The 27,610-nt window shown below is 32.8% G+C and overlaps 1 protein-coding gene across 6 annotated transcripts in view; it reads right to left on the minus strand.

Moving 5' to 3' along the window:
* FBXO25 (F-box protein 25) overlaps positions 1-27,610 on the minus strand; it is a 106,497-nt gene that overhangs the window by 27,944 nt on the left and 50,943 nt on the right. For 3 of the 6 annotated variants that reach the window (XM_051976010.1, XM_051976009.1, XM_051976011.1), the window contains 5 exons: positions 26,677-26,780; positions 25,192-25,241; positions 20,586-20,678; positions 4,163-4,256; positions 2,912-3,096 (listed from right to left, as the gene is read on the minus strand). In XM_051976010.1, coding sequence (XP_051831970.1) covers positions 2,912-3,096; positions 4,163-4,256; positions 20,586-20,678; positions 25,192-25,241; positions 26,677-26,780 — 526 coding nt within the window. Of the gene's footprint in view, positions 1-2,911; positions 3,097-4,162; positions 4,257-20,585; positions 20,679-25,191; positions 25,242-26,676; positions 26,781-27,610 lie in introns of those variants that run through there. The other 3 variants (XM_051976013.1, XM_051976014.1, XM_051976015.1) reach the window with 2 other exon arrangements.

The following is a 27,610-nucleotide window of genomic DNA, read 5'->3' on the forward strand; positions in this document are numbered from 1 at the left end:
AATAATGCAAATCTTAGGTTTGGGTTAAAGAAATCAACCTCAGAATTACAAGATGTGGGAGACATAGCTAAATATTAATTTGTTTGAAAAAGATCTAGAGATTTTTAGTGGTTTGTGAATTCAGTATGTCAGCAATATGATCTGGCAACCCAAAATGCATATTTGATCTTACGCTCTAATAAGAGAGTCTGTCAGAAAACTATTTTGGGTATTCCAGAAATAGTCTGGAGTATTGTATTCAGAGGAGACACAAATAAACTGATGAGTATTTAGAGTAGGGAAACTAGAAGAGTAGACATCTTTGAGTTCATAAAGGAACTGCTTGATAATTAAAGATGCCATTTTAGCCTGGAGAAACAAAGGTTTGTGAGCATATAATACAAATTTCAAGTACCTAAATGAGAAGACATTAGACTTGTTCTCTCTGGCCCCAGATCACAAAACCAGTAATAATAGGTGAAAATGTCAGATTTGGGCCTAATGTTAAAAAAAAAAAAATCTACCAGAGCTAACCCAGAATGGAATCAGTTGCCTAGAGGATTATGAGAAGAAAATGTGAGTACTCTGGATGTCTACAAATAGAGGTTAACTGTAGTATGTTGACTACATTATAATGTGGCTTCCCTTTGGGCATGGGATGGACGAGGTCTCATTCAATTCTAAAATTCTGTAAATCTGGTTCCAAAAAATCAACTTATTACAGAATGAGGTCAATATTCCTAAGTAATTATTTATATTCCAGAGACAGAGTTTTAGTAAATTGTGAACTCATTAAGTAAGAGACATGACAAACAAATAAGTTAAAATCCTATCATCTATCCAGTGTATATTTTAAGAATGGTATCTAGATAAAAAAGTTGATACTATCACATTTTTTTTTTCATAATCATAATATATTTGGCTTTGGATACATTTTAGGGAGACAGTGGAGTGTGATGGAAAGAACACTAGATTTAAAGTTAGGACTTAAGACTCAAACCGAACTTCTGCCATTGCCACCAACTAGCTGTTTATCCTTAGACTAAATTTTTTAGTCATTAAAATGAGGGGGCAGGGGTCTAGATGGCTTCTGTGGTTCTTTCTAGCTCTGGGTCTATAATCTTAGATTTCTAGGAAGGAAACTAATAAGTTAGAGGAAATCGAAAGAAGAATAAACATGATGGATATGATAAGTACAAACCACACAATATAGGAATTAACTGAAGGGACTAGAGATATTTAATATAAGAACAGATAACTTGGGGGCAAGGAAAACATGATGACTTTCTTCTGAGGTATTTGTGGACAGTTATAAAAGAATAAAGATTGGACTTATATTGCTTGGTCCCAAAAGATCAAAGTTTAAAATTATGATTTAGCCTTGATATAATGAAAAACTTCCTAGTGATTGGTATTGCCCCAACATACTACTTCAGGATATAGTGAGTCTTCCACTACAAGAGATTCTCAAGTTGAGGTTAAATGGCTCCTCAACAGGGAGGGATGTTAGAGGGAAGATTCTTGGTTAGGGTGTGAATCCCTTCTGGAATGTGGAGGGAAGAAAATGTTTAATGTGTCTTTCAAAGAAGTAGGGAAAATAATGGAGTCTTACGGAAAGAATGTACCTGAACAGTAAAATGTGGAAGCTCATTAATCAGGTTGATAGGCAAAGTAGCAGCCTTTGTGGGGAGGATGCCATATAAAAGCAAAGGGCCACAATAGTTTAGGGTGCTTTTCAGAATCATAGAATCTCAGAAGTAAAATGATTTCAGCTAGTCTACACTAACTTTTTCTGAAGGTTTTGCAGCTGTAGTTGCCAGGTAAGGATGGTTTCTAACCTGCAAATTCAAATATTGATATTTCTAACCAAAAGAGATTTTCCTACTCCCCTAATAAGAATACATAAATGCTTGGTAAATGAACAGCAGCAATTAGTGAACTTTTAAAGTTTTCTTCTGATCCTAATTCATCTTAAAATATTTTAGAGCAAAACAAGTATAGTTCAAATCTATAATTGTCATTGGTTGTTGTCCTTTGTTCTCAAAGAATACCAAAAAGATATTACTATATTAGAATCGAATTACAGTATCTCTGACTGTGGCTGATTAGACCAATATGAGGTCAGAATGCTCTGCCAAGGGATATATGTAGACACTGATAATATGGAAGTTCTGGCTATAATTTTAGAGCAAATTAAAGTATAGAATCAGAGCATCAAGGATCATAGATTTAGATTGAGAAGACACCTTAGATACCATGGAATTCAACCCTCTCATTTTAAAAAGGAGGAAACTCATGAACTAATATTGAGTAAAGTGAGCAAAACCAGGAGAACATTATATACAGTAACAGCAACATTGTGCAATGATCAATTTTGGTTGAATTTGTTTGCTCTTCTCAGCAATACAAAGATCTAAGAAAATTCTAAAAGACTCATGATGGAAAATGCTGTCTACATCGAAAGAAATAACTATGGAATCTGAATGCAGATTGAAACATACTATTTTCACTTTTTTTTCCCTCTCATTGTTTTTCCCCTTTGTTCTGATTCTTTTTTCACAACATGACTCTGGTGGAAATATGTTTAACAGATTTTCATACTTGTACATGTATAACTTATGTCAGACTGATTCCCATTTTAATGAGATGAGAAGAAAGGGAGAGAAAAAGTAGAAATTAAAATCTTATAAAAGTAAATGTCAAAAACTAATAAAAAGAAAAAAGGAGGAAACCAAGAGCCAAAGAGATTACATGACCAGTCCAAGATCTAGACAATAAAGATAAGTGGAATTTGAACCCAGATTCTTTGATTTCTAACCCAATAGCCTTCTTGCTGAATTGTGATGCTTCTTTCTTTATAAAACATTCTGTATATTGCTGGTACTATTAAGTCTGTATTGTACAGTAAAGGAAAAACCATGCATATACATACCTTGTTCATCTGAAGGTTTTGTAACTGTTGTTGCCAGGTAAGGATGGTTTCTAACCTGCAAATCCAAATATTGATATTTCCAACCAAAACAGATTTTCCTACTCCCCTAATAAGAATACAAAGTGTAGAGCTCAGATCCTGCAGAAGATCTTTGATTAGGCGAGGATTTTGTTGGTCATCCAAAACTAGAAAAAAATAAAGATAATGTAAGAGAGTTGATGCTGGAGTTAATCATCAATTTAAAATTTTTCAATTTTTAACATAGTTTTGAACAGGCAATGCTTTCAAGATAATCAATAGGAAAAAATGATATTTTTCATGACTACCTAGTAGTAATTTTTTTTTTTTTTGGGGGGGGGAAATAGTGGCTAGAGGGAATTTTTACAATTTTTCTTTAAAAAGGCAATGATATTTCAGTATACTGTTAGTAATGATTTTAGCATTATAATTGTAAAGCAATGTAATGTTTAAGTGTTATGTATACTTTTAAACATAGATTTTTTACACGTTCACTTGTTCTGTTATTCAAGGTGTGCTCAACTCTTCATTACCCTCTGGCCCTCATTGTCCAAGGGGTTTTCTTGGCAAACATACTGGAGGCATTCACCATTTTTTTCTCCAGTGGTTTAGGGCAAAAAGGGATTAAGTGACTTGCTCAGGATCATATAGCTTTTAAGTGTCTGAGGCCAGATTTGAACCTAAGTTTTCCTGACTCCACATTCAGCACTCTATTTACTGACCATTTAGGTGCCCCACTATGGGTACTAAAAAATAGATATTTATATGGGCACCATTATATATGGATAGCCCAATTACCTGACAGAGAATTCAAAACAAACTTCTGAAAGGCAATTTACCTTCACTTATTAATAACTATTAGTTAATCTCAGAAGTATCTGCTACCCAAACAAACAAATCACTGGATTTTCTAATGTGTAAATTGAAAAATTGACAGCTGATTAATTTTTTGGTTAGGGCATTTGTAAGGAGCTATCTAAGAGAGGTAAAATGTCTCCAAAATTTAAGGAATAAGTCACCTTTTTAATTATCAGAATGATACTTTGCATGCTTGTTACAAATGTCACCAATAGAAAAGCATGAACTATTTAGAATTAAAAGGTTTATGTTCAATTTCTTATAACAACTTTGACTTTAACAACTGATAAAAGCAGTATACATAAAAAACAAAATTATATCACAGAAAAAGGTTTTGAATATGACCCCAAACATCAACATATCAATCATTCTTACCCTTTTGGACGATTTTATCCAAAATGTTAAAATAATTTTTTTGTGCTACTCCACTTAATGAAGTTAACTGGGATTTCGCAATTAGCTGCAAGAGCTTTAAAAGAAAAAGAAATAGGGTATAAAGCTATTCAATAAAGAATACAAATTATAAAACAATGAATTATTTATTTATATGTTAGTAACATTTAAATGCTAGGCTACCAAAACATTTAATATTTATGAAAGCCTCAGACTCAAATCTTAAATGATGTTTTGTATAGTTCAAAAGAAAGTAACCAGGTATATGTTAATGTTTACCTCTGGCCAGTAGGGACAATAAAGAAGCTTTGGGGAAAGAGTTTTTCTGAAGGTAAAAAGCTTCTAATCCATTTGAATTGATAAGACTTGTGTTTAAATTCTGACTTAGTAGCTATATGATTCTTTGGAAGGTAAATTTCCCTTTCAGAGTCTAGACTGACTCATATGTAAAACTGAAAGGATATAGATCTTGGGTTGTTATTATTATTATTTTTTTTTGTCATGGACCTCTTTGGCAGCCTTTTAGAAATCTCAGAATTAAGAATTAAAGTAATTCTAAATTTCAGTTAAGGGATAGTGAAAATAAATTGTAATTTTTTTTTCTCTACTAAGTTAATGGGCTCTCTGAAACATATCCATGGACCCCAAATTAAATAATCCTGAGTTAGATAGTGCCTAAAGACCATTTTTTTGGGGGGGATATTCAGTGAGTTTATCCATTTTGGAACATGGATAGAAAAAATGGGGAGGCTTAAACTAAGCCTTTGAAGATTTTCAATACCAAAGAGATGTATCTAATAGTGGTAAGGTCCCTAATGGAGGGTGTAAGTAAAACTGAAAAAACTGAACCCTGTGGCAGATAAGGAGAAGGCCCAATAGTGATCAGTTTAGCGCCATGGTACCACCTTATTTCTAGGTGGAAATTCAAGTTTTGTCTAATCCTTATATCTTCTGTAGGGTCTTGGGCAGCCTCACCTTGCTCAGGATCACACATGTCCTGTTAGAAATCCCAATCATATCCCTGAGATTAAATTTTCCCTATAAAATCTACTTATGGCCATGTCATACTCACTGCCCTCCTTTGAGTTAGTCTGCCACAGCATTCTGAGCCTCATGGTATTTCTCCTAAATCTACTATGCTTCTTAATCTCACTTCTTCTCCTTAAACCTATAAATATTCTGGGATGCGAAGTCCTTTTCAGGATTTAGTCTCCTGCTTAAGGGCATGCCCAAAATTCATGGGGTTTTCCTTTCTATGTTCTCCTAATTCTGTTTCATATTTATCATTCCTAGTGTCTATTTATCCCTTCATTTTGTTTGTAAATAATCCCATAAATAAATCTTAACGTGTGCCAAGGAAAATGGCCATTATCAATTCTTCACATGACCAAACCCCACTTTTGCAGCTTACCATCATCTGGTGTCTACAACAACTTTATCAATAGGAAGTGATGACCAAAGCCATACTGAAATTCCAAGTTCTCCCTATCTTTATAACTGGGGACTATATAGATTGTAGTGTTCCATTTTAGTAGCAAGGGATAGACTTAGCTAAAGGAACTAGTAATATTCTGTATCAAGAAAAATAAAGTTAACTAACTATATAGATGTTTGGATTTTTATAAGATCAAAGAATCTCATACTTGCAAGGGAGGACATCTAGTCCAAACTACACTTGAGAAAAAATCTCTTTATGTGACAGACATATTAGACAAATGGTCAGCCACATTGGAAGTTTGTTGAAAGGATTTTAGTGAGGTACAGCCCTATACCACTTGAGGCAGCCTATTTAATTTTTAAACAGCACTAATTTTTGTTCTTTTTTTTTTTTTCCAACAAATCTAAATCTGAATACTACTCCTAGCTTTACATGCTAGGGCCAAGCAAAACATACATAATAATTCTTTTTCCATTTGACTATTTAAAAGGATCATAGATCTAGACCTGGAATAAAGTGGAAAGGCCATCTAGTCCAAATCCCTCACTTTATAGTTTGAGGAAACGGAGGTCCAACAAGGTTAAGTAATTTGCTCAAAATTATATGGACTGTGAGTAGGATTTGAATTTCTTACTATTTTCAAACACACCTAGAATATGTTAAAGATTTCTGATGAAACACCCCAATTCCTTCAACTGATCTTTATATGACATGCTCTTGAGGCCCTTTATCACGTTGGCCGATCTTCTCTGTATGCTCTTCAAATTATCAGTCTTTCCTAAAATGTGGTGCCCAGAAATGAATAAAATACCTAAGCATTACACTATAAGAGGAGAACATAGCAGGGTTATCATATCTCTAGTCCTACAGACCATGGCTGTCTGTGTAATGCTGGAGAAACTGAGGCAAGATAGAGATTAGAGCATTTTTAATATTTTATTTGAATTTCTCAAAGGGAGAGATTGTCTGAGGGCAGATCAGAATCCATTTTTCCCCCAGGGCTGAATTGGACTTTCATCTCAAAGAATTCAGCCTCGAATGTGAGATTCCATGGATTTTTATAGGGGAAGGGGTGGAGTGAGAGGGGGGAGTGGTGGTGGGGAGATGTAGAGTGAGCTCTGGTGAGGGGAATTTCCAGGAAAAGGACCATCAATATGGTTCTGACAGGTTGGGAGGTGAGGACCATAAATTCTTGATAATTTAGGAGGACTTATAAGCCAGGATGTCTGAAATAGAAGATCTCCCTCTTGTCTGAGATTAAACATTTATAATTTATGACCCTAGAGTAGCCACCCCTAAATTACACTGATGCGAGTGAACTCAGTATGACCTGAGTGAACTCTGTACAATTATGTAAAATCACAGAAACCATGTCCCTTTTGATTTATAGCTCCAAATGGTCTTGCATCCTTTCAGAATGTGATAAGCTGTGCCATTCAAGAGCAAATCAAACTCCTGTTGAACTAGATGGGAAGTCACAGTCCCAGGAAAGATTTTACATTCAATTGAGAATTATCAAACTCTTCCTAGACTTAATCATAAAAATAGATCTTCTAAAACTGATTTTTTGCAAATCTTTCTCCATTGAGAAAGATATGCCTGCTAAGAGAATGCCTGGTAGTGTTTTTTAAACAATAAAGCCTCCGTTTTACCACAGCCTCTGCGTTTAGCAAATTCTTTCGCTTCTGAACTCTCATCTCCAAGCAGAAGGAATCCCACTTCTGGTACCACACCTCATCAATATCAGTCCTAATAGTCAGGAAAGGGATTGCAACCAGAGGGATTGAGGCTGAACAATTCAGGTAAACTGAGGCAGAACAATTTAGGGAAACTGAGGCAGGACAATTTAGGGAAGCTGACGCAGGATAATAAAAGGAAACTGGCACATCTGAAGACAGACTAAATTAATATTAGCTTTCTGGGGTTGCAGTATCATTCTACATACCTATTATGTAGATATATTAAGATTTCTATCTCTGTTTCTCTGATACTTGCACTTCTAATAACCATAAAAGGAACTCAGGTTTGTTTGCTAACTCCTTTAGAACTATTTGCTGACCATCATCTCAATAACACATACTAAAATTTTGCTGCAAATTAAAATCAACTCTCTTGTTCCATAGTTCGCAGACTCTGCTCTTTTCTCATCTTTGAAAACAGGAACAAAGTTTACCCATCTCTAGTTCTCCTCTATTGCTGATGATCTTTTGCAGGTTACTGGCACTGATTCAGTAATCAAATCTACCAGTACTGTTGTGCCACAGTTCTCTTTTATTGTCCTGACTCAGTTTCCATAATTGCCCTGACTCAGTTTCCCTAAAGTGTCCTGCCTCGGTTTCCCTGAATTGTTCTGCTCAATCCTGCAACACCATCCCTCCCTCCTTATAATGACCTAGATAAGGAGAAAGATCTTCTATCTTACATGTCATCAGAATGTTAAGTGCCTCTTCCATTCTGTAATCTCAATTATCAGATATCCTCCATGCCTCCCCTCACCCTCAGAACCGGATTGTTAGCCCCATGTTCCTGCTGCTCTCAGCATCTGACTCCGCCCCTGCCTCAGTCTACCCCCTGTATCTGAGCCATGTATATATGTCATTGAGAACTCACATTGTTGGCTGGATTCTTGGAGATGATAGTCTCATTCAGCCCTGGATCCATTTGGTCCCAGTAAATCTCTCCCTTTCAAATAAAATATTAAATACTTTCTAATCTCTATCTTTCTTCAATTTCTCCGGCATTACAGTACTTTCAGTAGTTTGGAATGTAACTCCTTTGGGTCTCATGAATAAAGCTCATCAAAGGCATGAAAGGTGCTCTCTTATTTTCCCTGTAGATATTGGAGATTAACACTTCACCATTCATTTCTGTTCATATTTTTGTTGATAAAGTAAACAGAAGCAAAATCTCATTTATTGAATTCAGCAGGTTTGTTATAGAAGGCCATTTGACAAACATAAGATGGTAACTCTGTCCCCAAATGGCTAACAATTCACATCAACTACAAATGAATCCTTGTAACATTCTCTTTTTGTAAAGTCAAAAGTCATCTTTTCTTTTTCTGGGAAATAAAGTGAATAGTGCATACTAGTGATAGCTTTTTGGAAGGGAAACTTACTTTAGGAGTTTGTCCTAGGTGTGCCTGTTATGTTAATGAATATACTAAAATTCCTGATTCACTACTTTGACAACTGATGTCTTTGTGATATGAAATCTTTTTTTTTTTTTTTTTAAATTTTCCTTCCTGAAAATACATGTAAATACTGAATTAACTCTCCCTGAGGTTAGAATTAGTTACCAAAAATACTTTTCATTTTTCATGTTTGATAATTTCTATTGCTTCCCTTAGCTTAAATTCACCCCTAGTTCACTATTTTGTTCTTTCCCTGAAGAATTAATCAATAAATTAACATCCATTAAGCATTTATTATGTTTCAAGCATTGTGCTAAATGGCAGGAATACAAAAAGAGGCAAATGATGGAACCTGCCTTCAAGTAGCTTACAATAAAATGAGAGAAAAAGCCTGCAAAATTGCATACAAGGCAAGCCATATACAGGAAAAAATACTAAATAATTAAGAGAAGGAAGGCAATAGAATTGAGGGATTAGGGAAAGCTTTTAGTTGGGATTTAAAAGAAGCCAGGGAGAACAGGAGGCAGAGAAGAGGGAAATTCCAGGCAAAAGAGACAGCCAGAGAAAATGCCAGAGAATCATTTACAGATCAACAATGAACATGAGATTATAATCTTTCTTTCTCTTCATTTATTTTATGGCTTTGTCATATGCCTCCCAATCCCATTCTTACAAGTTCTTATTAGGGAGTAAAAAATCAGGGTTCTGGATTAGTTCCCCTCATTGCTTTTTTTACTTTGAAGGATGAAATTACCTTTGAGGAATATTGGATTTCTGAAAGCTATTCCATTTTCAGCCTGAAAGTCATAGAATCATAGATTTAGGGATAGACAGAACCTCAAAGGCCATCTAGCCCAACTCTCTCATAATAATATAGCTCTTATTACATGCCAGGCACTGCTAAATACTTTTTAAATGATCTCATTTGAGTTCATGAAACCCAGAGAGGTAGGTATTGTTATTATCCCTGTTTTACATATGAGGAAACTGAGACAAAGAGGGATTATGTGCCTAAGGTCACATAGCTAATAAGTGTGTGTGGCTAGATTTAAATTCAGGTCTTGAATTTGATTATAGATCCAGTGCCCTATCCACCTCTGTTTAGAGGTTTGACTTGGACCAGTTACAAAATGTTTTCTGGGTATTATTGAAGGGGGAGAACTGTTCCCTTTAAGATTATCATTCTAAGATTGTGTCTCCTTTGATCAGGATCTCCCAGACTCCAAGGAGTTGAGACCTAGCCGAAACCTTTCAGGATAAGAGAATCAACTCCCATAGAAATTCTAAATTCTCATTCAATTGAGGAATCCTGATCTGAGCTGTCCCAGCCCCCACCTGGTCTTATCAGCTTGGGCTGTCCCAGCCCCCATCAAGATACTCCAATATAACAGCTTCCCTCAACTAAGGTCTTTGCACATGGACCTAGGTACTCATTCAGCTGCCAGGACCCTTCTGCCCACTGAGAAAACATTCTCAGTGCAAAACTCCATTTTCCAATAGATCTGCCACTATAGAAATCAGTCTCTTGGTAAATTGGTTTCTATCCAACAACAAACTTTTATTTTGCAACTAATCATTCAGGAATGAGTGAATTCTTTCACTCCTAAACCTGCGACTGATTTAAAGGAGATTCTTAACAACTCTCTTATTGCCACTAACCTCTTGACCACCAGAAACTGAGACCACTCAAAGTGCATCATTATGACCCGCCTTTCATTCAACTGCCCAGAACCAAAATGCCCTTTCAAATTGAATAAGAGCTTGTCTATTGAATAAGAGTTTGATTAAGCTATAGGAAAGTTCCTTAATATTTAATATTGCTGATTGATTGTCATAGGGGTAAAACCCCACCACTACATTAGTAAATCATATTTATAGAGCTCTTTATTGTTTACAAAACACTTTCCTACAGACTACTACGTGAAAAGTCAGAGTTGGTATGCCTTTATTATTAGGCTCATATATTAGGCTCATAACAGATGTTACTTACCAGTGGTTACAAAGTTAGCAACTATCAAAGCCAGAACTCAAACTCAGGTATCTAGATTTAAAATCTAATTTGCCAGTATTTGTTGTATCCCTCTTAGGATTGTTAGTTTCTTGAGGTCAACGTTGTCTTTTGCCTTTCTTTGTATCTGCAATGCTTAGCAGCATGCCTATTATTTAACAGGTGCTTAACATATTCTTGCCAATTAACTTACTGACCCTGAGGAACTCATACTCCCCCAGGAAATATAAAGTATTGAGAGAAATGACTGATTATTCATGACAATGATCTGGAAAGATCCAGTGTCTTACAGGACATTGTTGATAAGATTGGACTTTCTTAACAATCTTGTTTAGATCCCACTCAAGTGGGGAAGCCAAGGTGCTTTAGTTAGATTTGGATGGGGAAGAAATTTTTTGAATAGATTGCCAAACCTAGGGATAACTTAAATGAAAATGATCAAAGTTCATTTGAAGAGGTTCAGCCTCTCATTGTAGTATTCATTCTCATTAACCAGAGTTCACTTTAGTAAACACTCATCTTCCATGAGCCCGCCCATGACTGTCTTTGATCTAAGAGAGAGATGGCCAAAAGACCATCCTTTATTTTTACTAAACATGCTGACATTTTTAGTAAAAATTACTAAATTAACCAGAAATTATATCTCAAACTTTCTAAATGTCACAAAACAAGGAAATATAAGATAACTGGATAAAATCAGTAACAACTACTAGGCAGATACAGGCTTATTATAAAAGGCAACACTTGGGCTGAGCCTTGAAGAAGCTAAGAATTGTAAGAGGAATATATATAGTTGCATTTGAGGAATTTGGATGGGCAATAATATACTGTAAAACATTTTGTTATAAAACAACGATTAGTCCAGTTTGGCTATAATGGAAAATACATAAAGGCTGGAAAATGTTAAATAAGTTTGGAAAGGTGGACTAGAAAAAAATTTTGAAGAGTTTTAAAAGCCAAATCGAAAAGTTAATATTTTGTCTTCCCAAATTTGTCTGAAACCACAACTTGTTCAGCCATTCCCCAATTGATGCCATCTCTTCAATTTCTATTTCTTTGCCATCACAAAGAGAGCTGTTATAAAGATTTTTGTACATGTAAGTCTTTTTCTTGTTCTTTGTTCTCTTTGGGCTGCATAGTGACAACATTGTTGCATCAAAAAATATGCATAGTTTTATAGTCCTTTAGATATAGTTCCAAATCATTCTTTAGAATGATTTATTTCACAATTCCACCAATAATGCATTAGTGTATCTATTCTTCCACTTCCTCTCCAGAATTCCTTTTCTTTCATGTTAGCCACTTTGATGGGTAGCTCAGAGCAGTCTTAATTTGTATTTCTCTAATTATTAGTAAGTTATAGTATTTTTATATGACCATTGATAGTTATAATTTCTTCTGAAAACTTTCTTATTCATATTCTTTGACCATTTATTAACAGTGGAATTGCTTTTATTTTATAAATTTATTTCAATTCACAAATATTTGAGAAATGAGACTTTTACTTAGAGAAATTTGCTAGAAACATTTTTCTTCCAGCTTCCTGCTGGGGAAAAAAAAATAAAACATGAGAAAGGAAAAAAAAAACCACAAAAACACAACAGCAGCAAAAGGTGGAAATACTATACTTTGACCCACATTTAGTCTCTATAGTTCTCTCTCTGGATAGGGATGACACTTTCCATCACAAATGTATTGGGCTGAAAATACCCAAGTCCATTAATTGATCATCACAAAATCTTGTTGCTATGTACAATGTTCTCTTAGTTCTGCTCACTTCACTTAGCATCAATTTGTGTAAGTTTTTCCAGGCTTTTCTGAAATCAGCTTGCTCATCATTTCTTATTCATACTATAACTTATTCAGCCATTCCCCAACTAATAGACATCCCCTGAATTTCCAGTTCCTTGCCATTACAAAAAGGGCTCCTATAAACATTTTTGCATATGTGAGTCCTTTTCCCTCTTTTATGATCTCTTTGGGATATAGACCCAGGAGACAATGCTGGATCAAAGGGTATGCACAATTTTATAGTCCTTTGAGCATAGTTCCAAATTTACATCAAATTCTTTGGGGAAACTGATCTATAGTTTTCTTTTTCTATTTTTGCTCTCCCTGGTTTAGGTATCAAAATCATATTTGTGTCATATAAGGAATTTGGTAGTGCTCCTTTTTGTATGTTTTTTTAAACAGTTTATATAGTATTAGAAACGTTTTTTTTAAAAAGTATGGTGGAATTGACTTGTAAATCAATCTAGTCCTGGGGATTTTTTTCTATGGACTGTTCAATTTCTTTTTTCTGAGATAGGGTTATTACCTCTTCTATCAATCTGGAAAATTTGTATATTTTTAAATATTCATCCATTTCACTTATATTATCAATTTCATTAGAATTAATATTTATTAGGAAAACTGATCTATAATTTTCTTTGTTTCTATTCTCTTTCATTTAGGTTTTAAGGATGTATATGTTTCATAGAAAGAATTTGATAGTCTTTCTTTACCTATTTTTTTCAAATAGTTTATATAGTACTGAAATTCATTGTTCTTCAGTGTTTGGTAGAACTTGATTATAAATCCATATGATCCTGGGGATTTTTTCTCAGGGAGCTTATTTATGGCTTGTTCAGTTTCTTTTTCTAAGAGAATTATTTAAGTATTTGAGAAGTTAAGCCACTTAAGATTTTTGAACGAATCACATGGTCTGACCTGTGCTTTGGGGGGGATAAGACTGGCAACTATGTGAAGAATGGACTAGAAATGAGAATGTTTGGAATCAGAGAGACTAAAAGCAAAAAGGCCAATTAGGAAGCTAAAGTAATTGTTCATATTATGTGATGATGGCCAGAATTAGGTTGGTGGCCTTTTGAGTGGTAAGAAGGGGAAAAATGGGAGTAATATTGTGAAGTGACAATATCTGGCAAGTGATTAAACATAGAGAGGGAAGAGCAAAGGCTGAATAAAAGGCTGTGAAAATGGATGAATGGAAGGGGTGCTGTCATCCTTAAGACACAGGAAAGTTAAAGGGAACAATTTTAAGGGCAAAGACAATGGTTCTGTTTTGGACATGAGATATACAAATAGTTATTCAGCATTATGTGACAGACACTGGGCTAAGCCGGAAGACAAAATAATTTTACAATTATTTTCTCACTTTGTCTTCACCACACTGCTGATAATAATTCTATTATTATTCCCATTTTACAAATGAAGAAACTGAGGCAAAGAGAGGGTAAGTGATTTGCCCAAGACCACAGCTAATATGTATTGGAGGCCAGATTTGAATTCAGGTCTTCCTGACTCCAGGACCAGCACTCTCTTCTATACCACATCCTGGTAAATCTATGTTCTTTGTTTATAAAGGCAAAATACCAACAAATGTAGCATTATGATGGACTAAAAAAAAACTGAAGGGATAATTTGAAATATCTTCTTTGATATTACCAATAAATATTTTAAAATAGCTTTTATATTTTTCAAATATTTGTAATACTCTTATCATCAAAGGCCCAAAGGTCTTATACTATGTATTAATTATATAGTATGTCTCAATATGACAGCCAGTTGCTCTTTTCCAAAAATAAAAATCACTAATTGATTAGGCAGCCTAGTGTTTAAAAAAATGGTTTCTGTTGCTAATTTATCTGTTGAGAGAATCCAATGCAGTCTTATATGGCTAATGGATACTCTAAAAGTAAAAATTCATAAAGAAGTTGGAAGAAATGGTTCAGCTCAACAGTTAATACAAATCTAAACTCATACTATTTACATTTCTGGTAGATGCTGTAAGTCATTTCTTCCCAAAGGTGGAAACTTCTTTTTTTGAGAGGACCTTGACATTTATTCTGGATATTTTAGGTAATTATGGGACCTCACTCTGAAGTAATGACAGTAAAAATGAGAGGCTATTTTTTTTTTTATGTAATCATATTTTTCCCAAGTTCATTTACTATATTTTTAATTCCTCCCAAAAAGAAATCTGTAGCTTTGGAAATAGTTTGTCTCTTTTGCAGTCATCTAATAGAAACTCAATTTGAATTTGAATTTGTATTACCTTTTAAAGTTGTCCAACTTAAAATACAACTGCAAATTTAAATAGATGTAATGGTAACATGGGTAAAAGTGATTGCATAAAAGGTAGTGCTACCTTATAAAACAGTGACTGTGCTATTCAGTAACAAAATTCTCATAGTAATAAAACCTTGAAAATAGGAATTAGCTCACAGGGTCAGGATTTATTGGAAATCAGAAAATAGGCTTAATAAAAAACTAATCAGATCTAATATAAATGGTACCATATAGATTTTAATAGTTTTTATAGTTTTTCATGGGCAGATATTTGTTGTAAATCAGGGCTTTCTATTTTCTGATCCCTATGGAATGTGAATATTACACACACATATATAGATGTGTGTATACATATATGTGTTTAAGTATATGTACATTATATATATATACATACTATATATGTATAGTACATAGTATCTATCCAACATAAACATCAATCTGTGTTTTACTCGCTAGATTTTTTTTTTCCTATATTAGAACTCATAGTTCATAGACCTCATAGATCAATTCTTTTCAACTCCACTGGAATCAGCCTGTAAAGTTATAATGATGAATATAATAAAAAATAAAAGATTCTTTTAATTCAGAATTTTCCATTTTAAAAAGTTCATAGAAAACTTTAAAATAGAAAGGATGTTCATCCCCAAGTTTGAATTTTAAAAACTAGTAAGTGCTAGTAAAAAAAAGGGGCAGAATTTACTGATCCGATGGAAAAGAAGGCTCCAAATTCTAATAAATATTTGTTCATGGGGGATAGGAACCAACTATTTGCTATGCTTCAGACAGAATAAGCAATAATTTAGTATACAGCAGAAATAATTTAGGAAATACACAAAAAAGAAATTTCTACTAATAAGAGCTATTAAATGTTGGAATGGTTACCAAGAAATAAATGCAGACTACATCTTCTCAAAGCCTCTATTAATGATTTCATGAATTGCAGTAGAGGGCTGATAAATCTCTCCCAAAAGGATGATCCTTGTAAAGATACAGTCTGTCCCAAGATCTATTTTTAAAAGCTTTTTTTGCTTCATAGGTTCTGCCAGCATAGTTTTTGCTAGATCACTTCCAAACATTAGAATAAGGGAGAACCCTTTCTTGGGGATGACATAGCTTCCCAAAATGTGGGAAGCAGGAGATGAAGAGGAAATAAATGATTTATCCCTAAGGGACTAGAAAATGAATATTTTAGTCATGAACAAAATAGAATCTGTATATTTTTATAAATTAAAAAGTAATTCATAATAGATTTTTAAAATAATGTATGAAAGGAATCATATTAGTATAGTGATATCTAAAAATGCAATGTGTCCTGCCAGAAAAAGAGGAAGTAAAGACCCTTGAGATAATCTTTGGAGGATGCTAACCTTAGGAAATAGGGAAATGAATAGTTCTGAAAAGAAGACTAAAAGTCAAAAAAGTCAGGGGGGAATCAGGAAAAGGCAGTGAGAGAGTATCTAGAAACCTGGAGGAATAAACTAATTCATATTTATAAATGGAGAAATATATTAACTTGGCTTTGCAGCAACTGAAAACGTGAATTATACCTAGCCATGTAAGTAAGTTATTCCTTGAGTAGGGCAGGAAATGTCAGGAGTGGATGATCATTTGACAAGTTTTATAAATATTTATATTACTTTGTCATATAGAAAATTATATTGCCAAAATGTTTCCGATTTCAACTACTTTGAAAAGTTTCCCAAAACATATTAAATATATTTGTGCCTTAGAAAACAGAAATATTGAATATAATTTAATTTTAATGATGAAATGATCTTTATATTTTCTTGTGAGGTTGTTCAGAAGAAAACACTTTGCAAATCTTATAACTACATATTATTAGTATTAAAATTATCACAAAGTTATATTAAAGTCTCATCATGTGTAAAAGTAAACTTGAGTTCTTAGAGTTTATGTCAACAGAACACATGTTCAAGTAATTTGTATATTCTAGCAAGACTTTAAGAACAGACTCAGAAAAGACTGTATGACTTCTGACGACTTATCTGACTGACAAGACTTATCCCCAAATAGATTAGATCCTAATTCTTTAGCCATGACAAATCATCAAAAGAGAACAATACAAAATGTCCTTAAGTCCTGATTCTGCAGTTCTAATGGCAGAATGGATGAAAAGGGGTCAAAGAATACTACAAATTATACACAAACATTTTATTTAATTAAAAAGGACATGAGAAGAAATTAATAATCACTTGCTATATGCCAAGTGATGTGTTTAGTGCTGGGGATGCAAAAATGAAATAATCCTTAAACTAAAGGAGATTATATTCTAATGCCGAGGTCTAGATGAAGGCCTCTAGTTTTCAAAGTGGATTTTTTGGGAGGATTCCTTATTGTGAGGATTTGGGTGAATTGCTATCTAATGGAAGTAATACCAATTTCAATAAGGTCACAAATCCCAGTAAGTATTAATATCAATACTGTGCTGCTACAGTGAAGCCCACAGAAGACCCTTTTACTGAATGCCATGAATAAGCTCAATGAGGACAGAATGTTCTGGTTTTTTTTTTTTTCTTCTTCTTCTGTATACCTAATAGTTTACAAAGTAAACTGCTTAATAATTCACAACAGTAAGAACTTATTAAATGTTTATTGAACTGATTCTTCTACCTAACCCATTCCTAAGCTGCTGTGCTGTTTTAGGTAGAATTTTTTTCTCCCATCTATTCTCTTGTGGCTACCTTATTTTCTTTGTTTCTCTTAACTGATAAACAAATTTGCTTCTGTTTCCTGGCCACAAGTCCCAAACTGTTTAGAAACTTCACCTATTTACTGCTTTACTTTCTGGAGATAATAGCATAAAGCTGAAGATTTGTGCATTTGTATCTAACATTCCCTTTATCTCCACCTTGAGAATCATTATTTTCCTTCAAGGCTTGTCAGAGGTGCCATCTTCAAGCTTTTCCTAATGCCCTCTTCCTCTCTCCCCAACCCCACCCATTCTGAATCGTTTCATTCTCAATATGCCTTCTATGAATCTTTGTGAATTTTATCTTTTCCTTCTTACAAATGAAGCTTTTTTTCTCTGTTAAAATTTTTTCATATAGTAGGCACTCAGTATATGTATATTGAATTATACTGATTTTTTTTAAAAAGGGAAATAATGTAAAAATATTTAAGTCAAATCTTTGTTCTCTGGAAGTTATGAAAGGAAGACCTCACTTATAGTCTGGACAAAAATACCATGTTTTGAGATAGCCCTCGGAAAAAGGGCTAAAAGGAGGATACAGTCAGAACCTTTTCCTTCTTCTGGCTTCACAATTGTTTTATAATAGGTGTACAATAAAATCTGATTGCCAGTAATATATAACTATGGTTTAGTAATTGTTTATTTACCAAAAGATTACAAAAAGCTATGAGTTGAACAGTGTAGCACTTCAACAGTCAACCATTTACTTGTAAAGGATGTGCTCATGGCTTGATGTAGAAGGATATAGAAACTACAAAAACAAAATAACTGTTGATAGATAGTATGGATATTTTCCCCTTTAAATCAATTTACTTTCTGTATAGAAATTGGCTAAATTAACTTTTGTTACCACTGTTAAATAATATAGGAGTGCGCAGAGGAAGGAGCTGCTAGACAGCTTTGGCTTTTTTCAGGAGGAATTGGTTTTAAGGGTTTACAGATATACTATTTTGCATGGAAAAATTCTTAAAGTAAATTTTCAAATAAAGGTTTTGAATAAACAAATGTTTTTATTGACATTCAAACACATTACCTTCAATAAAAAGTTCATCTACTGAGCAGTAATCAAGCCATGCTCAACTTTACTCAGTCTCCAAACTTGCTGAAAAGTGTTTAATTAAAAAGACTCTTTAAAATTCCAACTTATAGTTGTTTTGATCTATAACATGTGATTCAATTCTCCTTAGGTGATGAGAAAATTTCAAATCACCTAACAATTTTGTGTCCTATGATCTGTCAATCATAAATTTTAAAATGTTTACCAAAAATAATTTAGATTTATGTGCTAGTTTCTTTGAGTAAATTATAAAAAAAGAAGTTAACTTAGTTTATTATAAAGATGGAGAGGGGGAAGCAAATAAAGCTGAACTATAGACTAGATTATATTAGAAGCTACTGATTCCCTAGGAATTGAAATCAGAAATCCAATATGATACATTGGAGAAAAATTTTTCTTCTTCCTTTTTTTTTTTTAATGAGGAACTTTTACAACATATATAATAAAACACTAATTGAATGTAATTAATAGGAGAGAAATGACTAGCTTCATATAGTTTGCCTATGTAAGGAAAAAAAATTATTTTTTTGAACCTTTGGATATAAGTGAACTTCAATAGTTCAATGAATTTTTCTAGTCATTTTTAAAGCAACCCAACATAATGATTTACTGAACGATATTAACAATGTGAACGAGTCATTAAAATAGAAGCAAATTGTCTTTAATAAGAAAGAAATTTACATAGAATTTTGAGATATTGTCATACTCTTTTCTAATATGCACTAAGACATTTTTAAAATGGTAAAAGCATACAATTCTGATTAATTTAAAAAATAATTATTAAATTTAAAGTTTCCAAATACTATATGTTGTAGCTTGATAATTAAAGAAACTCAAGAGTTGCTATAGAACTAAGAAAAAATTCATCAGGTGCGAAAGGAACACACTGAAGCATATGATGGTTTATTCATTAATTGTATCCCAAATCTAAACTGACTCATTAATTTACCCAAATACAGGGGCACTAAATACACTAATTCTTTCAGTTTCAACAAGCACTTGCATAACCGATTATGCCATGGTACAAACAGTAAATGAATATTAATGTTTCTTAAAAATTACATGAATCATTAGTTATTTTTTTCCTCTTAAAAAGAACTTTGAAGAAATATATAATCAAAAAAATAAAGCTCCATTATAAAGGCAAATTAGGTCTTATATGGCATGTTGTTGTTCATTTGTTTCAATCATGTCCAACTCTTCATGCCACTTGGGTATTTCTAGGCAAAAATACTGGAGCGGTTTGTCCTTTCATTCTCCGGCTCATTTTTACTGATGAGGAAACTGAGACAAGCCCACAATACATTAGAATATAGATATCCATTAGAATGGAAAATAAAACTCACACTAAGAAAGCAATCAATAAATACGATTTATTTATACCTTAGGCTCTTTCTTTTGTATGAAATCTAGTACAAAATCATATTCTTCTAAAATGTTATTTCATTTTATGAAAAATAAGCCTTCTAGCTTTCCAATTAGTCCCTTGAAAATGAATTTTTTTCCTGTCAAAGTCATAAACAGGAACCTATGTTTTTAGAACATCAGCAAAAATCATTATGGAAGAAATTCTGTTTTTTAACTCAGAAGCCCCAACTATACATCTGAGAGACCCAAGTTATTAGCATGGCATATAGAGTATCATCTATGTATAAAGTTCAATTTTGAGAAACATGGCATTTCTACATAACTAGCATCCAAATTTCATCATATAGAATGACTATTTTTTGATGAGGAGAGATGAACTATACTCCTATAAAAAAGCAAGAGAAAAGTTTAAACTTTTTTTATGTACCTTTCAACTTAATTTTATGAGCTGGCTTATTTTTTTTTTTTTTCTAAAATCTCTTTTTCCACAAAGCAATCCAGACAAATTTTTCCAATTATAAAAAACAAAATCATATTAAATATGCAAGATACCAAATGTATAAAGCACAGACAGATTAGTTACATATAACACTAATTTAGATTTCTAAGTTCCAAATCCTTACTTTGACAACATAGTTGAACCTTCGGATATCTTGAATTGCACTTGAAAAGTCTAAGCGGTTAAAGGCTTCTCCCAGGGTACAATAGCCATGCCTCTTTAAAAACAATGAAAAAAAAAAAAAACAATTTAAGAGATAATAAGTACACACTGAAATACAAGTTTAAAAACAAACCAGTGAAGACATTGATGGATTAGTAAAACATTAAAGCATTCTGGAAGTTTAATCAAAATTTGGAAAAAAGTAGAAGTAACAATTTTACATTATTTTGGCCAGTTAGCCATTAAAATAAACACTACAGCTAATTTCAAAGTAGTTCATGTGAAATGTAAGCAACATCTTATTTTTATTATCATTAATAGAACAGAGGAAATCCCAAAACATAAAAGTTATATGTATTTTAAAACATACTGCTGAGGCAGTTAAGTGGTGCAGCAGATAGGAGTGCCAGATCTGGAGTCCTAAGAATATTTATCTTCCTGAGTTCAAATCTGGCCTCAGACACTTACTAGCTATGAGACCCTGGGCAAGTCACTAAATCCTGTTTGCCTCAGTTTCCTCATCTGTAAAATGAGCCAGAGAAGGAAAGGACAAACTATTCTTATATGTTTGCCAAGAAAACAATTATGATGATAATTCCAATAGGTGGTGATTGGAATTTTCCATGGCTATGCCAAAATGCTCTGGCAGGTCCCAGGTTACAAAAGCTTCAATTACAAATCTGGTAATGGACTGAATGAACCAATCTAGTTAAGTTTGGAAAAATTCATAATCAAATTGCCTTCTGGGCAGTGAGTTTTTCAGTGCTACTATGCCCTGAAGATTTAAATTATAGAAGAACTATAATCCACATTAGTGGAGGGAAGATCCAAACCAACAGCATCAAAGATGTTTGAATACTGAATATAGAGCCACTGTCTTCTTCAGTATAGTATGAAATCCTTGAACACAAGGACTATTTCATTTTTGCCTTTGAATCCGCAATGCCCAGGTCAGTACCTGCAGCATAACAGGCATTTAATAATTGCTTTTTCATTGACTTATATCTAGCGTGGTCACCCAGTTGTGGAATCAATAGCCACAAAAGATCAAGAAGTTAGTAAGTGGATGGCCCTTTTTGTTCTTTATTCCTTATTCCGCTTTTAACAGTGATAAGATACAGCAAAAAAACCCAAGAGCTTTTATTTTATCCTCCTTCCTTTCTTTAACAGCTGTAGATTCCAAAGAGAGTGTACTTCAAGCTAAGTAGCACTGGTGTGACCTTCATGATTCTTTCAAAGAAGGTAAGAATGTCCTTCTTTGATAGTCAGTCATATGAAATTCTAGGTTTGATTAAAAAAAAAAATTCCTTCCTATCAGAGAATTGTAAAGGTAGGACTATAACCTTAGCATCACTTGGGTCTCATGACAAGAATTTAAGGTCATGTCACTTTTGTACTTGTCAGGACTATAATCACAGTTATGCTGAGGAAAACATATTCCTTGGCCCATAAAGGGCTTTTAAACTTAGAAAATATGAACACAGTTCTAAAGAAGAAAAAATGAAATAAAGCCAGACAAAAATGGAAGAAGCTTCTTTTTGTCTATAACTTGGATTAACATTATACTTCAATACGAGTACATGCTATGACACAGAAATATGATTCAGTCAATAAGAAGTAGATTTTTAAATGGTCAAGTCTGATTAATATAATAATATTAAAAAAGATATAGTTCTATGTTCCATAGTTGTTATTATAACTGTAAAAAAAGAAAACTCAAAATGGCTAAGGGTTAATTTCTTCCCATATTCTGTCTAAAAGGAGGCATACCCAGTCTTTAATACACTGTGGCACATTCCTACACTAAAAGAAGGGTGGTATTCTCAGGTTCTATCATGGCTTGGAAAGAAATAACAATTTTCCCTGAATCCTTTCTTTATAAAGTAAATCTAATTTTGAATTGATACCTGTATATAATTTCCAATGCCTTAATAGGAAAGCTGCAAGTTGGCTATAGCTTTCACTTTGAAATAAAATTTCAGTTTATCTTAAATCAATTCATGAAAGGATACTAGATTTGGCTATATTTATAACATTACTATTTTCCAGATGCCCATGGATTTTTTTAAAATTCAAATTTGTGCACAAAAAACATTTTGTAAGGAGAACTGGTATCTTGCACTTTTTGAGGCTGAATCCAAAAAAAAAAGGGGGGGGGGCTCTAATTCAGTAAATGTCTGGCAGGATGAAATGAATAACTTTATAACAAAGTAAGCAAAAACTCTGCACACAGTTAATCACACAAATTTCAAGTATGGCTTGTCAAAGAAAGAAGATAACAAAACCACTGTTATAAGAGGCTAGTTAACACTAGCAATAACCAGTTATGAGGATACTTTGTAGCCTCCTCTCATTTTGTGATGTTAATTTGTGAGTGAATGATGGTGGATTGGAAATTGAGGGATTGGAAATTTTCAGTTGGGAAATGGCTGAACAAGTTGTGGCGTATGATTATAGTGGAATATTAGTATGTTTTAAGAAATGACAAACAAGATGATTTCAGAATGATAGAGAATGAGCAGCTCTTTGTAGGTCTGAGTTAAAAGACAAGACAGATATTACTGTAACATGTAAATGGAATCTTCCAGCTAACTGAGCTAACAGAAAACAAATTGTTCAATTAGGAATAAATTAGCATAGCTATGTTATAAATTTAAGATTTTTTCTTCATTTAAAATTTTATCCAATAACAAGCACCTTCTTTTTATACACAAGGAATAAAATACCATCATCTTTATCCAAGATATTTCATTCAGTTTTTACTTTATTCTTATTTTGATGTTCATGTTACACAAAGTCTTTCATTTCTCTCTTTTCAAAATTTCAGTCTTCATCTTGAGACACACCTTAAATAGTACTAATTTCTCCTGGAATACTTATTGTAACAATCCATCCCTCTCCAAGGACAACATAAATCAGATATCCATTATACCAATTTGCATATCAAATCCCATAGTTCATCTATTACAGTTTAAATCCAATATTCAAGACATACAATACTTTATATAGGCAAAACATTTTCAAATTAGAAGTAAATGGAAGATAATGGTTATAGATTTCATATAAAGAGGTCGAATATTCTCAAAATGATCCAGAAAGGCTAGTTTGAAGAGAACAGGGAGCTATATCTGTTAAAATTTTTAATGCTACCAGATCAATCAAATGAGTTCCATTCTTATAATGTAATCTTTAGAAAGACTTTTGGGGATGTTGTTATATTCTCAACTGATAGATTCTTCCATAACCGTTCCTGGAATTTCTCAATTTTGCCTGGCAGAATTAGGACATAATGGATACTTATTTGCTTTCTGAGTCATTTTCCCTGATTGATATAAAGCATGCTGAAAGAATACATTTGCTCTTTGGTTTAAAGGACAAACTAAGCTATACAATGCTTTGCACACAGTTAAGGATGCAATAAATGCTTAAGTAGTGCTACTTGAAAATTCCAAGTTTGGCTTGTTAAAGAAAAGATAAATTTTAACTTACTATACTTGGAGTGAACTTTTAACACTGGATACCTTAAGTCCACTTCTTATAATCACTGTCTCCACTCAAAATTTGATAGCATTTTTGTCTTTTTTTTGAGGCTAAAGAGGAAAAAAATGGCCAAACACAATGGAAGTCTGGTAGGATGAAATCACTTCATAGATCAATAAGCAAACTTTGCACATAATTAAGCACACAATAAATGCTTAAGTTCTTCCAGGTATCATGCAAGTTTCAAGTTTAACTTGTCAAAGAAAGGAGGTGGGAAGCCCACTGTTACAAAAGGCTAAGTAGCAGTAGGAATAATCAACAGAGAGAAAATTTTATAGCCTCTGATCATTATTTCTACTGTAGAAAGGGACTGCAGAGCCGCCTAGACCAACCTCTTCATATACAAATGAAGAAACCAAGGCTGGTTTCTCCAAAGTCACAGATATATATATACATACACATACATATATACACACACTTATAAGTGTATATGTATATATGTATATATGCATGTATGTATGTATGTATGTATGTATATATATACACACACACTTATAAGTGCATTATTTCCATGAGAGAAGTAAGCTCTTTGAGGTCTTTAATTTGTATCTTTTTTCCTCCAGTGGATTCTTAATAAATGTTGTTTAACTCGCTGACTGATTTTAAAGAACACATCTATTAAAGTCCAGGTCAAACGCTATCGCTCTATAAAATTTTTCAGAGATTTCACTGTAAGGCTTGTTTCCTTCTTTCTTTGAATATTCACAGTACTTCATATTAATTTGAAGACATTTAAGACTTCAATTTTTAAATTTATATACTGGAACTTCTCTTTATCCCCTCAATTAAATGGTAAACACCTTGAGGCCAGGCACTGTGTCTAATCTCTCTAATCTCTGTATTGTTTATCAAAGTGATTCACATATAGAATGTTCTAAAATATTTGTTAAATAAAGTCAACTTTTTCAATTTTAAGTATGCTCATCAACATTCATTTGACAATTAGGATCATTACTTCCGAAAAATTGAAAAAAAAAAGGTATATTAACATATAAAACCTTTCAATCTACATATGAGAAAATACTTACTTCTCTGGTGCTTTCTTTATGTACATAAATCCATTTTTCACGATAAAAACCTGAAATAAAAATTAACTTTTAAAAAATTCAATGAATTGTCTTTATGCTTTTAAAAAATTTCATGTTAATTTTGAATAGAATTAGATTTAGATGATCATATCCACATTAATTTACTTAGTTGAAAGGGGATTATTTTTATTAGATATTTCAGAGCCTTACAAAACTTGGTCTCTAAATCTTATTTCTTAGAGAGAGAAAAAATGAATCACATCAGAGCATATGCCAGTGAAGTACTATGAATTCAGAAGAATCAAAAAGAAGTGGTCTCAGTGAAGCTAGAGATATCAGATATAGGTTATGGAAAAAAATTGTGTAAAAATTTTCACTTAAAAAAAACCTAATTCCTTTTTAAATAAACAATTTCAGTATTTTTAATTTTATGGTTTCTAATTCATAATTAGGATTTTCCTTAGCAATGACCCCAGGAAGTAAAATGAATGCTTCCTACCTGTAGCAGGGAATGTAGTATTCTATATATGAGGATTTTCTTTAAAGCACCAAAACTTAATTTTTACTGTTTTGGATCAAAATCTTAAAAAAATTTTCTGCCACTTTAAATATGTACAATTTAATCTCTTTTTGATGATTTGAGGAGTCATAATCACATATCAATTAGAACACTGTTCTAGAATAGAGTGATTCCTTCAATGACTACTGAAACTGTCTCAACTTGGCATCAGTTAGTGTGCTTTTACAATTTTTTTTTCTAATTTTAAAAAATAGTTTGCACACACACACATATCCTCTCAATATTGGTTGTTGATCAGCTGTTAATTCTTGCTATCATCATTCTCTACTCCACCCCCAAATAAATTGCTTTAGGCTAGAAAACAAATCAATTAAAATTGTTAGAATTAAACAAAATATAAAGTAACTGGTTGATTTAAGTTAACTGGCTTTGAATAAAGGCCTGAGTTATGGAGCAAAATGATTAGGCTTTGTGACAGCTATTCCAGTCATTCAGACAGAATATTTTTGTTTACTATCCTTTTTACATGCCAGAAGTCTGATAACTTCTCCACTGCCGCAATCTGAAAATTGGAACATTAAAGGGGGGAAAAAAAAAGATGCTGAGCTATATGTTTATAGATACAATGTAGCATGTTGGATCACTATGGGCTCAGAATGGAAATCTGGGTTCAAGTCCTGTTTTTTTGACATTATCTGTGACTGTGGGCAAATCACTTCACTTATGGCTCCAAGTATCTCTCTAAGATTATTTAAGTTAAGATGAGCAGCTTTGGGTAATAGTTTCTATATCACATGTTCCTTCACACCCAATAAAATCACATGTCCAGACCAAAACCAAAACAAAACAAAGAAACAAAACCCTTTCCTATCTAATAAATGTCAGAATGAGTGAATGAATCAGTGACACCCACACACATACATATACATATATGTGTAAAACTATGTCATAGAAAATTATCTTACATTGAGTATTTGTGCTTTTTCTAAAGTGATCCTTTTTCCTTTTTTTGGCTGCAAATTCACACTCTCCAGGGTTGAATATATCTTCATCCTCACTATTTACAATACTGAAAGAACAGATATATTTTATTAAAAACAACATCTAGTAAACTCTTCATTCACTTTTCCCTCTATCACATAATCAATCAATAAAAACCAAATTTAGAATTCAAGAGACCAAGGGAAAAAATCCATTCATATTTCTATTCTTAAGACACAAGGGCATATTTGGTAAGCAGGAATAGGCTGTAACATTTTGAACTATGATTTGTGTGCATGAAGTAACATAAAAATTATTATCAAGAAAAATTTTATTGGGAAGAAAAAGATATAAAGGTTAGGGATAATAAGGAAAGAGTGTTCTAGGTAAAGCACATAAATACTGAAAAACCCATAGAAAGCTTCCAGTAATTGGGATATCTTCTTTGGAGAATTTATGAATTGACTTGAACAAAAGGATAAGAAGATATAAATGGAATGTAACTCACAATAGTGGAGGACACACCCCAAATTAATGCATTGATAAGATTAAGTATCAAAATGTTTATTTTTATTCTAAAAATAAAATGAGACTTTATAGAATAGATCACATTTAAACTATGAGTAGTAACTTCCACTGTGGAAATCTGAAATTTTATCCTTTTTTTCTCTGAAAATTGAGACCTTGATACTACTTATACAAACAGCTATTTTTCAGGAAGATAAGATGTTCAGGAAAATGGGCATTTCAGACACTGATAGAATTTACAAATAATTATAAACATAATTATATACTAGACCGGTGATTAACAATTTTTTTTGTTCCATGAACCCCTTTCAACATCATCAAGTTTGTATACCAATGGGATAATTTAATATACTACTCTACTCATAATATTTTGCGATTATTTCCTGCTTA

The sequence above is a fragment of the Antechinus flavipes genome, chromosome 2, assembly GCF_016432865.1.
Source record: "Antechinus flavipes isolate AdamAnt ecotype Samford, QLD, Australia chromosome 2, AdamAnt_v2, whole genome shotgun sequence".
NCBI lineage: Eukaryota > Metazoa > Chordata > Mammalia > Dasyuromorphia > Dasyuridae > Antechinus > Antechinus flavipes.